Genomic DNA, 15,982 nt, shown 5'->3' on the forward strand with positions numbered 1-15,982 from the left:
ACTTTTTCAAATATGAGCATTTACTACATGTCATTAAATATTCTATAAATATATTAATTTTAATGACTTGAGTATGACATCCTTATGGGTGAATTTAATCATTTAATCAATAATCCACAGCTGAATATTTTTTTAATCCATACAACCTCTACTGGTTTTAAATCATTAATATTACTCAATATCTAATTGAGTGTTTCATTTTCTAAATACTTTGCAAGAATATGTTGACCGCAAAGAATTTGCTTTTTAAAAAAAATAATGCCTTCATGTATCTCCTTCCACTCTCTAACATTTCTATGAAGCTCCCACTTTGAGTAGCTTTCTGATATTTGTGATCTAACTGTAAAATGTTATTCCCTCCCACATGTGAATAAACATAAATCCAGATGTGAAAAAAAAATCCACATCGTTTTTTTTCACACTGAGGGAAAAAAAGTTGAGGGACTTCCCTGGTGGTCCAGTGGTTAAGACTCCACGCTCCCAGTGCAGGGGGCACAGGTTCGATCCCTGGTTGGGGAACTAAGATCCCACATGCCGCACGGCACAGCCAAAAAAAAAAAATCCACTGTTGAATATTTACATTATTTCCATTTTTTAATTTCCAAATCACGCTTTAGAGAACATACTGATTTATAAAATTTTTCACACATCTAAAATTACTGGCTCTGCCTGTGCTCTGCAACAAGAGAAGCCACCGCAATGAGAAGCCCGCGCACCACAACGAAGAGTAGCCCCCGCTTGCCGCAACTAGAGAAAAGCCCGCGCGCAGCAATGAAGACCCAACGCAGCCAAAAATAAATAAAATTTTTAAAAAACAGAAATATAAGATTAAAAAATAATAATAAAATAAAATTACTGGCTCTACTTTCCAGAAAGTTTTATCAATTAACTCACCCACTAATAGCACACAGAAGGCCAGTTTCACGGCAACCTTGTCTACATGGACTAGTGTCTTTTTTTTTTTTTAATTAAAAAAATTTTTTTTCATATTGACCAATTTGCTAGGCCAAAACCAAACCAAAACAACCTACTGTGCTCCTGGCCCAAGATGCACAACCGTGTGTTCAAGACCATCCCAGCACGACACATGGTCAAGAATTTCTCAGGCCTCCAGGCCCAGCTCATATATCATTTCCACTTGGTCTCTCCCCAGGGCTGAGTTAGCTCCTGTCAGCGCTACGCTCCAGGGCCTGTTCAGACACCTATGTGAGTAGCTACCCAGTTATCTGTACTTCTGCTAGTCCAAGGGGCTCCTTGAGGACAGGGACCATTTTTGAAATCGACTTTGGATTTGCCCCAGTATCTGTTATGATGCCCAGAACAATATTTCTAGGAATTTGCAGGCCTAATAGAGGGTCTCCTGTATTAGAACCACCTGAAGTCCTTGCTTAACATAGCTCCCAGGCCCAGTTCTAGACCTACAGCATCCGAGGGTGGTGTCTGTGTGTGCTGGGAAGCTCCGATCTACCAACCCATCCAGGTGATTTTGAGGCTCCCCAAAGCCTGAGGACACACAGCCCAGAGCTGAGCAGGAATCGATAAGCAACTGCTGCATGGAAAATTCCCACGGTGGGGCCGTGGCTACTTCCTCCTCAGAGGTCATGGAGCAGAGTTCACCCTGCAGTGGGAGAGGACAGGAGCTGGGAGGGGGCCACAAAAATTTTCCCTTCCAAAAGCAGAGTGGGGCCGGCCTCAGACTGGGAGGGGCATCCGGCCTGAGCTCTGGAAGAGGGATGGCAGCTTCCTGTGTCAATGGAAACTTGGGCGAAGAAAGCTATGAGGTGGCAGCTAGCAGCACAGGATGGAGGGAGAACCCAGCACTGGGGGAGAGGCCAGGAGACCCAGGTTCCAGCTTCACTGTGTGACTTGAGGGAAGTGCTGTCGCCTCTCTGGACCTATCTGTGATGGGTCAGGGCTGGAACAGACGTTCTCCTCCGTCCTTCTGGGCTCCAGGGCAGCCCTTCAACTAAGAGGGCTGGAGACAGGGCCCCTCCATCTTGGTGACATGCACCGTTCTGGGGCCCAGCTCCTTGCTGTCAAGCAGACCAGAGCTCTGCTCTGGGTACAACCAGAAGCAAACCTGGTCCGCGGTAGAACACGGCTCCGAAAGCAGACAGGGTCCAGGCAGAGCGGGAGGACAGGGCCCAGAGCCGTGAGGAAGCCAGGCAAGCTCATACTGGGCCTGGCGAGACCCTGTCGAATATGCTTGCATTTTGGAGGGGAAATTGACCAAATGGAAGGTGTCCAAGAGGAGCTGACAGGATGTGGTAGGAGATTCAAACCAAGTGACAGGAGGGACTGTTAATAGTTGATCAGCCTCGAGAATAGGCAAAAAGCAAAAACAAAAAGAAAAAACTCTGGACTCCATCTTCAAATCTCTGCAGGACTGCCATGAGGTAGAAGCTGCTAGTGTGCGGTCCACAGCCTTGAAGGGCAAGGTGGTGTCCAAGGACTAGAAGTTTCAAGTGCAATATGAAGAATCTCAGAACTGTCCCAAATAGAGATAGGCTGCCTTATTGGAGGGTGGGGTGGTGGTAGTGAGCTCCCTGTCACTGGTAGCATACAAGAAGAGGCAAACTTCATTTTGCAGGTTGGACTGACTGAGTGATCTCAGAGGGCCCTCAACTCCAACCGTCAATAATTCTATAAAATATCCCTGATGTTCAACAAGTAAAGACCTCCAGTAAGCATCAAGTGTTTAACTAGTGCAGGCGGTACGTAAAACCCACCAACATTAACAGAGTCCCAGGGGGCTCTGTTGAGTATTATTCAGGTTGCAGTACTTTGGGGGGAATTTTCATAGTCTCATACTAAAGTGTCCAGGATAGACTCACTTCCCTCAAATTCCGAGCCTCATCAGGAAAGAATGAGGAAGGCAGAAGCAACTTGGATAGAAACTTCCCAGCTATTCCTTCCCTTGAGAATCCCACTAGGATGGAAGCCAAGCCCTGAGGCTGGCTCGGCCTTTCCTGAAGACACTTGGTCTAACCTTGCTTTAAGGACCATCACTCCATCTTCTTCATGGGCCTTTAGGCATTGTGTATTTCTGATTGAATGGTGTGATTTATGGCCTCGTTATTCCTGCTTAGCTTCGAGAATTTAGTAATCAAAGGACCCTTAAGAGTTCACCAAGCTCCTCTGCCATCCCCATAAACCACAGCCCTGGCTTCCCTTGGTCGCATAGTTCTGTCACACCCACCTTGGCTGAGGAAGGCTTACTGGGACCCAGAAGACAGGCATGGAAGGGCCCCTGGAGACAGTTTATTCCAATCCTCACCTCCTATTTCCAGATGGAAAAACTGAGGCCCAGAGGGGTGGTGAGCAGTGCTTGTCAGAGGCCACAAAGCAGGGAGCAGAGCCCTAAAGGGAATCCAGACTTGAGGCGGAGCCCCTTCCGCGTCCTTCGTGCACGCGCCAGATTGATCCAAGTAGCTGAACGTTTAGGGGATTCTGAGCTTCAAGGGACTCATGTCACAACCCTCTGCAGTACCAGAGCTGCTTTTCCGGTGTCAGAACTCAGCGTGGGTGGGGCCCCTGGCACCACTGGTTTCGGGATCTGAACAACCACAGCAGAGCCCATTGGCTGAGGGTAGAGGCAGGAAGGAGGTGGCGGCGGAGGCCTGTGGAGGCAGAGGCCCAAGGGGCCCCTCCACGACTTCGGGTGGAGGAGAGGCAGGACCTAAATGTTCAGGGCTGTTGAGAAATGTTAGCGTTCACACCCAAACTACAGAGGCTCGGATGTAAGAACACGATAACCACAGGCCTCAGCTTCCGCATCTCTAAGATGGGCAGAAGTATTTTGCCAAAGCAATGCCTGAATGTGATTTCATTTTCACGCAGCCAGGGACACCAAAGATTTACTTCAACTTGTTCATTTTACACATGACGGCGTCAGCATCAGCCAGTGCCTGCCTGGGGACATGCCGACGTGACCACGCAACCGAATGAAAGGAAGGAGCGCCAGCCAGTACCTCTCAGCTGTGTCAGGAGGCCCCGCCTATTCTCTGAATACCTGCAATGCCCCTAGAACACCCCAAGTCAGGGGCGGATGTGGCCTCCATCCCTCCCATCTGACCAGCTGACGAAAGAGATCTCAGGGGAGGACAGAACCACTTCCCTCCCACGCATCTGCTGAGCCCACCCATGGCAGACAGTGAGCGCAGGGCCCAACCCCTCATTCACAGATGGAGAGGCTGAGGCCTAGGAAAGGGTTTCCAGTATACCATATCCCCTTCCCTCCTCCCTAGAGCCCACCTTTTCCTGTCCTGTATCAGCCTCCCAGGGGGTCTGCCAGCTCTGTTCGCCTGAGAGGGCCTGGAGCTGGCAGAAGCACTCGGTACCATTTCCAGCATTTGGGTCAGCCCGCCAGGCAGAAGGACCCTGAAGGAGTGGGACAGAAAACGGTGTCAGTGGCCACAGCGGGGGAAGAGACGGGCTGAGGGCATAGATACACGGCTGGATATCCACCTGTCTCACCAACCCAATGGCAAACTCCCCAGTCGGAGTCTAGAGTCAGGCCCCTGACTTGCTACTTGCTTGCTGTGTGACCTTGGGGAAGCACCCTCCCCTCTCTGGGCTTCTGTTTCCTCCTCTCTCTGGCATGGAGCCGGGCAATGGGATACATCAGGGCCCTTCTGGTTTGGGTATGCTGTGGATGCAAAGGAAGGGGCAGAGTGAGGTCATCCTGACACCTCATCCTCTATCAGTCCTGTCACGCTCGCTGGCTCCAGGCACGGCAGAGCTGGCAGTTGGACACACGCAGCTGTCAGCCCCTGCATGGAGAGGGCTTCTCTGCAGGACAAGGAAGGAGGGGCCCTTGCTCAGGAGGGTCTGCGGGGTGTCCTGAACCCTTCCTACCACCCTCTGTTCTTGAGCAGCTCCTGTGGAGAGGATGTAAAAGGGGGGGGGGGGCTGGAGTGCCTGGAGCAGAAGATGACAGAGCCCAGCAGCCACCTCGCAAGGTACACGCGGCAAGCACCCCCACCCTGCCATAGCACGGCCAGCAGAGACTGGCACCCGTTAGCGAGGACCGTGGCTCCTCCAGGGTGCTCAGGGCGGGGTCACTTGTAACAGGGAAACGCTGGAAACCAGGCTCATATCCACAACAGGGCACCAGCTCAATACACTAAGGTATATAACACTAGGCAATGGCACTCATATGTTTAAAAAAACAAAGTAGGAATTTACCAACAAGAGTGGAAAGCCATTAGGTAGAATATCAATAGGCAAAATACACTATTTCTACTGTACGTAAATGCACAGGAAAAACTACCTAGAAAAGCGCACACTGATGGCAGTCAGCCATCATCTCTAGAGAAAGGACTAGAATTATTGCAGTCAAGGAGGGGGAGCTTCAGTTTTGCCTAAATTCTTAGAATTTTTCAAACAATAGTGTATTCAGGTTTGACTTGTGTACAATGAATGACAAAAGGCAGAATAAATACCTCTCTTGGAACCTAAAAGCAGCCATGGCGATCATTTTACAGGTGGGGAGATCAAGGCCCAGGGAGAGAACCAGCTGAGATCACACAGCAAGTTAGTGAAAGAGGCAGGAGTGGGACCCACTCTTGACCCCCGGCCCAGTGAGCTTTCCTCTGCAGATGCTGCAGCTGGTGTCCAACAGCACTTGGGCCTTGTCCAAGCACCTCCTTGTTTGCAGTGTTCCGTACTCTTCTGCCAAGCCATGGTTCCAAAGGGGAGGCACTGGGTTCTTCCTGCCCATTTCTACTGGTGGCAAGGTGGGGGAGGGGTGAGAGAGGGTGGGGAGTAATTAACCTTAAAATATATGTTTCCTAGGGCTGCTGTAACAAATCACCACGACGCTGGTGACTTAAAACAACAGAAATTTATTCTCTTCCAGTTCTGAAGGCTAGAAGTCCCAAACCAAGGTATCAGGTGGGTTGGGTCCTTCTGGAGGCTCTGAGGGAGTTTCTGTTCCATCCCTCTCTCCTAGCTTCCAGTGGTCGTCAGCAATCCTTGGCGTTCCTTGGCTTGTAGCTGCATCACTCCAATCTCTGCTTCTGTCATCACATGGCCTTCTCCCCGTGTATCTGTGTCCAAAGTTACCTCTTCTTACAAGGACACCAGTCCTTGGATTAGGGCCCACCATCATCCAGTATGACCTCATCTTGACTGATTACATATGCAAAAACCCTGTTTCAAATAAGGTCATACTCATAGGTTCTGGGTGTACATGAGTTTGGGTAGGGACACTAATCAACCCATTAAAGGGACTTCCCTGGTGGTCCAGTGGTTAAGACTCCGTGCTTCCACTGAGCGGGCACGGGTTTGATCCCTGGTCAGGGAACTACGATCCCGCATGCCGCGTGGCACGGCCACAAATAAACAAACATAAAAAAATCCATTACAGATAACTTTTCTGATGTCAGAGCTGTTTTCTCAAGGAGAGGGCAGGGGGTAGGGTTGCACGGGGTGGTGGAGAAATGACAAGGTTCGTTGTACACTCTGAAAAAGAACTTCACTGCTGGGGAGGAAGGAAAACTGGAAGTAGGTCAGTTTGTACATCACTTATCTGGGGGGAAAGCATGGGTGTGGGATGGATGTATTGTGAGGCATTTGGCCTAGATGTTCTGGAAGATTCAGATTTGAAAATAAAGTGACACAAGATAAATGATTTTTAAGGATTCACATTTACCTGGTGAGAGAAGTCGATGGCTTGTCTTCGGGTGATGGATAGATTTAGACCTATCTATGCTAAAGATAGATGGAATTTCTCATTTTCTCTCTCTCCTTCTCTCTGCCTGGGGCGGGGCCCTGGGAGCTCCCCCTGTACCCACCTGCAGTTCCTGCTCCCTTCCTGGCCCAGACCCTGGTCGACCAGTCATCCGGGATGGCTCACAGTGCTCTGAGGGTAGAGGACACTGAGAGAACAAAGTGCAGGCCTTGAGGATGGAAACCCAAGTGCACCCCGAGATGTCAGAGCCAGGATTCAGGCCATCCATCAGACTCTTCCTTTTCTGGGGGCTACCCAACTTTTTCCAAGTTTGGTTTTTGAACATGAACGCTCATGAATGTTATACTGAGGTCTCTTGGAACTCTTTTTCAGGTAGATTTCAGACTTTTGCTTACTAGCCAACCTATGAACACTGAGACGTCTGGTGGCAGCCCCTCCTACCAGGAGTGTCACTATCTTAACTTATATGGCATCCTGTTTCCGGACGAACGATTTGAAGTTTTATCTTTTCGGCCCTTTTTATAACAAAAAAATACAAGTGATGACGTGAAGCATGGGCCCCAAACTCAACACCCAACTGAGGCAGCAATGGAAGTTCTGAGTTGGCTGGGGGCATCTCAGGCTCTCAGGGACCTATGCTAGCTGATTGGGAATTCAGCTACAAAGGAACAGAATTAAAAAACATGTACATGTGCAGAAAATGTGTTACCAAAGGTTGTGTGTCCAAGGCAAGGATTATTAGGAATTATTCTGATGGGTTTTAGGTCACAGGGCAAAGATGTCTCTTTATAACATAGAAATCTGGCATTGAACCTCACAAGGTTGTCAGAGGTCATATATATGGAAGCCTGTATTGACTTTAACTAGGATGATTTTTCCGGTGGGGGGGCATCATTTTGGGGGTTGGGCAAAGCTCAGAGGCCACATACACAGCAACGTGCCCACAATGTTCGGGACAGAGGGCTCAGTGCCAGGGAAAGGCAGTTTCCTTTCATGGACCCTCTGTCCCACCCTTGGCAAAGCAAGTTCAAAGGTCAGATTTGCCCTGCTCCTACCGACCAGGTGTCAGGGGCCCTGCCTCTTGTGTACCCCATTCACTCTGACACAAGTGTCTGGCCCCCATTCACCTTCAAAACCCAGCCAAGATGACACCTCTCCCTGGAGGCCCTCCCTCCCCCAACCTCTCCCCTCTGACAAAAAGGCACAGTCTCCCGGCTTAGGATGAAAACACAAGGGTGGATAGGAGTGGGGAGTGTAAATAACCAAGTGTCCAAACTGGTTAAATAAGCCACAGAACATCCACAGAACTTTAGATGGCCATTAAAAATCACATTTCTGTGGACTATTTAACATGGGAGAATGCCCCCAACAAAATATTAAGTAACTAGAATATAATCATTTAAAATATATTCCCAGGGACTTCCCTGGCAGTCCAGTGGTTAAGAATCCACCTTCCAATGCAGGGGACGTGGGTTCGATCTCTGGTCAGGGAACTAAGATCCCACACGCCGTGGGGCAACTAAGCCCCCGCGCTACAACTACAGAGCCCACGAGCTCTGGAGCCTCGCGCCACAACTAGAGAGAAGCCCGCACGCTGCAACCAAGACCTGACGCAGCCAAAAAACAAATGCATAAATAAATATCAAATAAATAAATAAGATAAAATAGTTTCCCAATTCTGCAAACATAGTCAAATTCACATATACCATACATGTAGGAAAACAGTAGAAAGAATGCCACTGAAATGTACACATAGGCTACCTCTTCATGGTGGGATTAAAAACTACTTTAAAACTTCTTTATACTTTTCCAAATTCTGAAATTTTGCCTCAAACATTATAGTAATCACAATAATGAGATGTCTTGAGAGGAATCCTAAGTACTTCCTCGTCCGAGGCTTGCATCCTCTCTTCTATTTTTGCCACAATCGCAGCTGACCTCTGCTTGAACTACTCCGGGATGGGGAACTCACTACCCTTCTTCCTGGTGAGAAGTAGAATCTGGCTCCCTTTAGCTTCCCCTCATTGGCCACAACTCTGCCTCCTGGAACCAGAGAATGAGGCTGTGCCCTGTGCCCATGCCGCTTGACAACACTTCAGAGGTTGGAAGGCAGTGGCCAGGCTCCAGGCTTCATCTTCCTAACCCAACAGCCTGCCAAGGACATTAATGTCCCCCTGTCTTCCGCAACCCTGTTTGCTGTCCTTGGGTACAATCCAGGCGGTGATGTCCTCACCCACATTCCGTCTTATCGAGGGTGTGCCACTTACCAGTTGGTGTATCAGGGGCTCTATTACATGCATTCTTTCACCTAATCTTAGAACCCTGTGACTCAGGAGCTAACATCACACGTATTTTACAGATGAGGAAACTGAGGCACGGAAAAGCCAAGTCCCTTCCACGGTCACTTAATGGATACACGATGGAGCCAGGACTGAAGTGGCACGTGGCCCAGAGTCGGACAGCTGAGTTAATAAATGAATATGTGGGGCTTCCCTGGTGGCGCAGTGGTTGAGAATCTGCCTGCCAATGCAGGGGACATGGGTTCGAGCCCTGGTCTGGGAAGATCCCACATGCCGCGGAGCAACTGGGCCCGTGAGCCACAATTACTGAGCCTGCGCGTCTGGAGCCTGTGCTCTGCAACAAGAGAGGCCGCGATAGTGAGAGGCCCGCGCACCGCAATGAAGAGTGGCCCCCGCTCGACACAACTAGAGAAAGCCCTCACATAGAAACGAAGACCCCACACAGCTAAAAATAATAAATTAATTAGTTAATTTAAAAATAAATAAATAAATGAATATGTGGACCCAGTTCTAAAGCCCATGTCCTAAGTGTCTATGGTTTTGTTTCAGAATTAGCTGTGCCCATGCCAGGCTCTCCCATGGTGTTCACGTCTGCATCTCTGCCTCTCTCACCTGGCCTGCTACATGGAAACCCTCCTGAAGGGCTACTGACCACAGAGAACCTGTTGCGCGAGGCCTGGCTCCAGGAGCAGTGCTGAGCCAGGGTCTCTGATGCGCTGCTCAGAGCTGTGGCACCAGAGCCGAAGCCCTGGGGACACCAAGCACACATACAGGGGACTGACCATGAGGCACTAGCTGTCCCTCCCCACCTGGGGCCCAGACGGGTAACCTGTTGGGGATGGAAGGCCCCTGCGTACTCTCCACGTCACTCCTACAGGCAAGTCCATGGGCTTGCTTCCTCGGCCCCTCCCCTTTCTGTCCGGCCTTCTCCCAAATCCTCCCAGGGATGTGGCCACGTCAGCCACGGTCTCTACCAAAAAGGGTTTCGGAAGGACCACACAATGCAGGTGGTTCTTCGGTATCCACATCCAGCTTGCTAGGGATGCCCACTCATTTTTTCACCAGGATTTCAACTTTCCCCCAAAGTCCCAGTAACACTCGGCCCCAGGTCAGGCCTCTCAGTGGGATCTAGGACAGCTGGTCAGCTAAGGCCACCAGGCACTGTTGACCACGGGACTCAGCAAACCCTCAGGGCCTGGTCCCTGGAGGGACCTTGAGAAGTCCTAGTGGTCAAGCCCCTGTCCCTAGCCAGCGAAGTCCCCGCTGAGAGCGCCGGCCTCAGTCCTCACAGCTGGCCACGCACACTCTCCACAACCAGCACTGTCACTCTGTGCTTCTCGGGCTCAGCCTCTGCTCAGACTGTCTTTTCTGCCTCGACTGGGTAACTCCTACCAAACCTTCAACACTCGGCCAAGGCGTGCCCTCATCCAAGAAGCCTTCCTGTGTCTCTCAAAGCTGGATGAGACACTCCTGCCGCACCCTGGGCCAACCCCTAGTCGGGCTCTCATGTGGCCCTCATTCACTCACTCAAATATTTATGTAGCACCTGCTCTGGGCTCTGTGCGGGGCAGTGAGCACTAGCCGGGAGAGCATGAAACCAGGCCCCACTGCACGGCTTGGCCACCAGCTGACTACGTGACATCACTCCTCCCTTGAACCTCAGTCTCCTCCCCTATAAAGTGGGGAAGATTCGGCAGCTCAGCCTGGCTTCCAGGCTTCTGTGAGGTCGGCAGGATGTGAAAGTACTCTGTCAACTGCCACTCAGGGTGAGTCACTGTTGTCGTGACCTGAGCCTCCTGCCGTCTGAGCTCATTTTTGTACATCCCATCCTCAGAGGTCCCCTCTCCCCCGGGGGGCTGAGAGCCTACTGGGGATGAGCTTGGAAGCTCACGCCTTCTAGGGGTTGGCACCTGGATGAGAACCTGGGCAGGAGCACAGCACGAAGGGATGGAGACAGGCGTGAACTTTAAACAAAATCAGCTTATAAATCCTGCCACTCAGGGGCAGGGGCCTGGCACTGCTGGGGCAGGAAGAAAAGCCAGGCTGCTCTGAGGCAACAGGGTAAAGGCTTTAATGCCAAAGGGCTTTGGAATCAACAAGAAGCCACTGGAAGCACCGAGTAGGGGCAGACACAAAGAACACTGGGCTAGGGGACTGGATATCTGGGTTCTACTCTAAGTTGCTCTGTGACCTCAGTCAAGACTCTTCCTTCTCCAGGCTTTAACCTCCCATCTGTATGTTGGGTGCATCAGCCCGGGTGGTACCCAAGGCCCTTTCCCACAGGGATAGTCTCTGCTGACTTGACTTGCCCTTCACAGCTTGAGACAGGGGGTCCAGTTCAGGCTGTGCCAGGGACAGACAGGGACAGCTGGCGAGGCTTTCAGAAAGGCCACGAGGCAGGGGAACCCATGCTCACTGTGGTCTCCTCTTCTGGACTATGGAAGAGTCAAGGCCTGGAACGGGGTTCCTCCTCCAGTCTCCTCCCACCACTGTGTAGATGGAATTCACCCTTGGCCCACTTTGCAGACGAAGAGGTTGACACAGGTGCAGAGAACACAGATTCTCAGACTCTTAGAAATCATCCTGCTTATCGCCCTCCCTCTCCATATAGAGGGAGAAACTGAGGCCCAGAGAGTGCTAATGGCTGACTTGGGGTCACACAGGATGTTGGTGGCAGAGCTAGGATTAACACTGAGGACCGATGTCCTCCTATCACCAGTTCGTTATAAGTCTCAAGCCAGGCTCAGGTTTACGTGCTCATCATCCCATCAGCCAGCCTCTGCTTCCACTGATGGAGGCAAGCCTCAGTTTCCCTGTCGGAGCCAGGGAAGACAGGAGGGTTTCTGGGTCAGAGCTCGGTGAGGTTTTTTGAACTGGGAATAAAGGAGGAGCAAGGAAAGCGGGGGAGGCACTGTACTTGGGACAGAAACTCTTCTCCCTGGACTAGGCACAGGGCAGGAAATAGAATCATCCAGGTTGGGGACAGTACTGCATACTCAACAGGCAGAAAAGCTTGTGCTCAAGCACAGGCAAAGCAGCAGACACTCAAGTTCAATGAAAAATTACTAAATAGTGTCACAGTGGCGGTGTGGGGGGGGGGGGCCTCTTGAGGTCTCAGGGGACTGATCATCAAGTTTATAGGACCACCTATTCCCACCTGGCTGGAGGGCAGGCAGTCGTAGGAAAAAGGCTCAGGACTTGAGGGTCCTCCCTTCCCTCTCTGTGCCTCAGGTTGTCCTCTGGCTCCAGGCTCTGACCTTCTCGGCTTGCCAGAACCCAAGGGGCAGCTGGTCCCACTGCAAGAAACCCGAGTAGAGTCTCCTGGGCCCTGACCCAGCTCGGAGGCCCCTTGGGGGAGGGACAGGAAGGGAGGGAAGGGGAGCAGAAGGCGGTAAATCTCTCCCCCCGCCCCCGTTGGCCCCTCCCAGCTACCCTTAGGACAGCCCACATGCACCGGCTCCGGGGCCTGAAAAGACTCTAAACCAGCACTTCTCAAACTTTAAAGCGTAGTGTAATCACCTGGGCATCTTGTTAAAAGGTTCTATTTTAGTAAGTCTGGGGCACAGCCAGAGATTCTGCATTTCTAACAGGTCCCAGGTGATGCCGATGATGTAAAGCCGTGGACCACTCTGCGTGCGAGTAGCGGCCCTAGAGATAATCTGCCTCTTAATGGTGGGAAAACCCAAGGCCCAGAGAGGTCAAGTCACATGTCCACGGCCACACAGCGAGCAGCCCCAGACCGAAGGAAAAGGGCACCTGCCATAGGCACTAGGCATTTCCCCAGCCCGCCAGCCGGAATCAGCTGCCCTTCCCCGGCCCTGGGGCCGTGTTTGTAAACTCGGCTGCCCCGCGCGGCTCAGCCCAGGGCCGTGGGGGAGAGAGCGCCGCCCGGCCGAGTCTTCCCCGCCTCCCTCCGCGCCGGCCTCTAGCTGTTCTCCGTCCGGCATCCCCGGCCGACCCGAGGGAACCCGGGGCGCCGAGGGTCCCCTGAGGCGGAGTGGTTCCGCACCCTCCTTCCCCTCCGAAGACAAACTTCTCCGCCGGCGCCCTTTACCTTTTTGGGGGGTTTGCAGCAGCTCAGCCTGCTGTGTCCGCAGCCCATCCTCTTCGGGGGGCTCCCGGACGCCGCCTCCCAACTCCGGGGCCCCCAGAGGAGCCTGCCGTTCTGGCCCCGCTGCCGGCTCCGCGCCCGCCGGCCGGGGCTGCCGGCGAGACCCTGAAACTGAACCTGGAAGCGCAGACTTGAGCGGGAGCTGGGGCGGCCGCGCACCGTAAATACTCGAAAAACAGGGCCTCAGCGAAGCCGGCTGGGCGCGCGGAGCCGCCGCCTGAGCAGGTGACCAGAATCTTTGTAAATGATAGAAAACTCGGGCCAGGGCCGAAAAGATCCCTACGATCAATGGATTCCTTTCCAGACCCGCAGCAGAGAAAAGGCCAGGAAAAAAAATTAAAACAATGATTTAGTAAACACAACAGCTACCATTTATTGAGTTGTTTCTGTCCCGACTTCTTTGCACATATTATTTCGATTTCTTGCAATCTCCTTGCAACAAAGGTATTAGTTCCTCCATTTTACAGGTGAGGAAAATCAGGCTCCGAGATGTGATTTGCCTAAGCTCACAAAGCTAGTAAGTATCAGAGTCCAGATAAAAATCCAGTTCTAACTCCAGAACCTAAGCTTCCAACCATTTCCCTACAAATACATAATAATGGGAAGTTTAATTGTAATGCCTCCCCACTTCTGGGTCCACAGCTCCTTCCAGCTCACAAGCACCTGTAATATTCTACTCTATCCATTTTGAATCGATGTTGCCCATCACAACAACTTTGTGAGGCAGACAGGCAGATGCAGGGAGAGTAAGAGATGTAAAATGTCAGAGTCTGGGAAAAAGAACTTTTGTTTACCCTTGTTTTGTTACTAGCTGAGGTTTCTGGGAGTGGCAATGCAGGAAAAAGACACCTAACTTTGAAAATCAGTGTGAGTGTGTGCCACTTGGAAAGATGTGCTGATGAAAGGGACTTACAGTCATGAATGGGAAAAGAATGTGAGACCACTACAGAACTTCCCCCTCCACAGAGTAAAAACCCAATTGCAGCAGGTTCAAAGAAAGGAAACTGAGGACACAGGTGATATTAGGTTCTTGGAAAGAAGAATAAGATGGTGGTTCACAAGGGGTGGCCCCCAAATCAACAGCATAAGCACTACCAGAAATCTTTGACAGAAATACAAATTCTCAGACCCCACCCAGACCTACAGATCCTAAACTCTGGAGATGGGGCTCAGCAAGCTCTAGCTTCCCAAGCCCTCCCAGTGATTCTGAGCCATGCTTATGTGTGAGAACCACTGCTGTAGGACGCGCTGAACAGGTAATGAGGAAAGAGTATCTACTTAAATTAACAATGATTATGAAACAGTGCTCATGATTTACTAAAAACCCAAACCAACAAACAAGCAAAAAACCAGAACAAAGTAAATATCCAAGAAAAGGAGCTTGGTTAAAAAAATATGATATATCCATAAAAATAGAATATCATGTAACCTGCTAAAATACTGATGAGGATGAAGTTTTTAAATGTCATAAAATGTAACAAATTCATTCTTATTTTTAAAAAGTGTTAATAGTGATGACCTCTACATGAGGGTGAGATTTTGGATATTCATTTTCTTATGTTAAAAAAAATGAGTATACACTTCTACTATTATAATAAGAAAAGTATTGTCATAATAAGAAAAAAGTTCTCTAAAAAATATGTTTTTAGGGCTTCCCTGGTGGCGCAGTGGTTAAGAATCCACCTGCCAATGCAGGGGACACGGGTTCGAGCCCTGGTCCGGGAAGATCCCACATGCCGCGGAGCAACTAAGCCTGTGCGCCACAACTACTGAGCCCGCGTGCCACAACTAGAAGCCACCGCAGTGAGAAGCCCGCACACTGCGCAGCAACGAAGACCCAATGCAACCAAAAATAAATAAATTTTTAAAAAATATGTTTTTAAACCCAGGCATGAGATTGAGACTAGTTTTTCACCATCAAGTTGGTAAGGATGCGAAATCCCAAGGAAATAGACAATGATTGTGATGAACTAGGTAGGAAAGAAATGTAAAGGACAAACAGGGCCAAAAATGTGTAGAGAGATCATAACCAGTAATGTCTTGGGTGATCCTGAACCTGTTGTTTCTCATTTTGGAGAGTTTCCCATCTGAACATCGAAGAGTTGAACTTTCTAAAAATGATCTGGAATTTTAATGTCAGCAGTTGGAATCAATAACTTGGGCTGGTGGGTAGGAACCAGGAAGGCAAATTCTGTTCCCAGAGGCTCTGTTCTCAGGGGCTCTTGCCTCCGGCTTCTTTAAGCTTCCTGGGAGACCAGGCTCAGATTTCCTATGTTCACACAACTGGCTTTTTGGTTATGTGCTTTGAAGTTCCACCTGAGAAAAAACCCTAAGGAGTTTTTTTTTGCTTTAGGAACTTGAGTTTAAATAAGTTGCTAATGAGATTTTTGGTGGTGGTCGTGCCAGTCAGGTTAGGTAAGGTTTTGCTGCAGTGATGAAAAACATACAAATCTCAGCAACTTATGAGTGAAGCTAAGTTTTGCTCACACTACCCGTCTAGAATGGGGAGGCCGAGGGCTCTGCTTCACAGAGATATTCGACACCTTTCTAAGATTAAGATGCAGCCATCCCAACTCCATGGCTTCAGGGTTTGCCAGGCCAAGAGGAGACAGTGTATGGAGAATGGTGCATGGGGTCTTAAATTCTTCCACTCAGGAGTGACACACATTAAGTCCACTCACATTTTATTGGCTAAAGCAAGTTGCATGGTCAGGCACAACTTCAAGGGGATGGAGAAGTGTAATGTGTGCCCAGAAGGAGAAGAGAACCAGAAATACTGGTGAACAGCAGAAATGTCTACCACAGTTAGCAATCAACAAGCAGGTACTATGACGTGCCCATTTCTTGGGCAAGTAGGGTAACTAACTCGTCCTGGTC

At 50.2% G+C, this 15,982-nt stretch overlaps 1 protein-coding gene across 1 annotated transcript in view; it reads right to left on the bottom strand.

Annotated features, from left to right (window-relative positions):
- CCDC69 (coiled-coil domain containing 69) overlaps positions 1-14,024 on the bottom strand; it is a 35,267-nt gene extending 21,243 nt beyond the window's left edge. The window contains exons 1-2 of the mRNA XM_059919115.1: positions 14,019-14,024; positions 13,049-13,222 (exon numbers count right to left, since the gene is read on the bottom strand). Coding sequence (XP_059775098.1) covers positions 13,049-13,222; positions 14,019-14,024 — 180 coding nt within the window. The remainder of the gene's footprint in view (positions 1-13,048; positions 13,223-14,018) is intronic.
- Between the last annotated feature and the right edge of the window lie 1,958 nt (positions 14,025-15,982).

Source organism: Balaenoptera ricei, chromosome 3 (assembly GCF_028023285.1).
Source record: "Balaenoptera ricei isolate mBalRic1 chromosome 3, mBalRic1.hap2, whole genome shotgun sequence".
Taxonomy (NCBI): domain Eukaryota; kingdom Metazoa; phylum Chordata; class Mammalia; order Artiodactyla; family Balaenopteridae; genus Balaenoptera; species Balaenoptera ricei.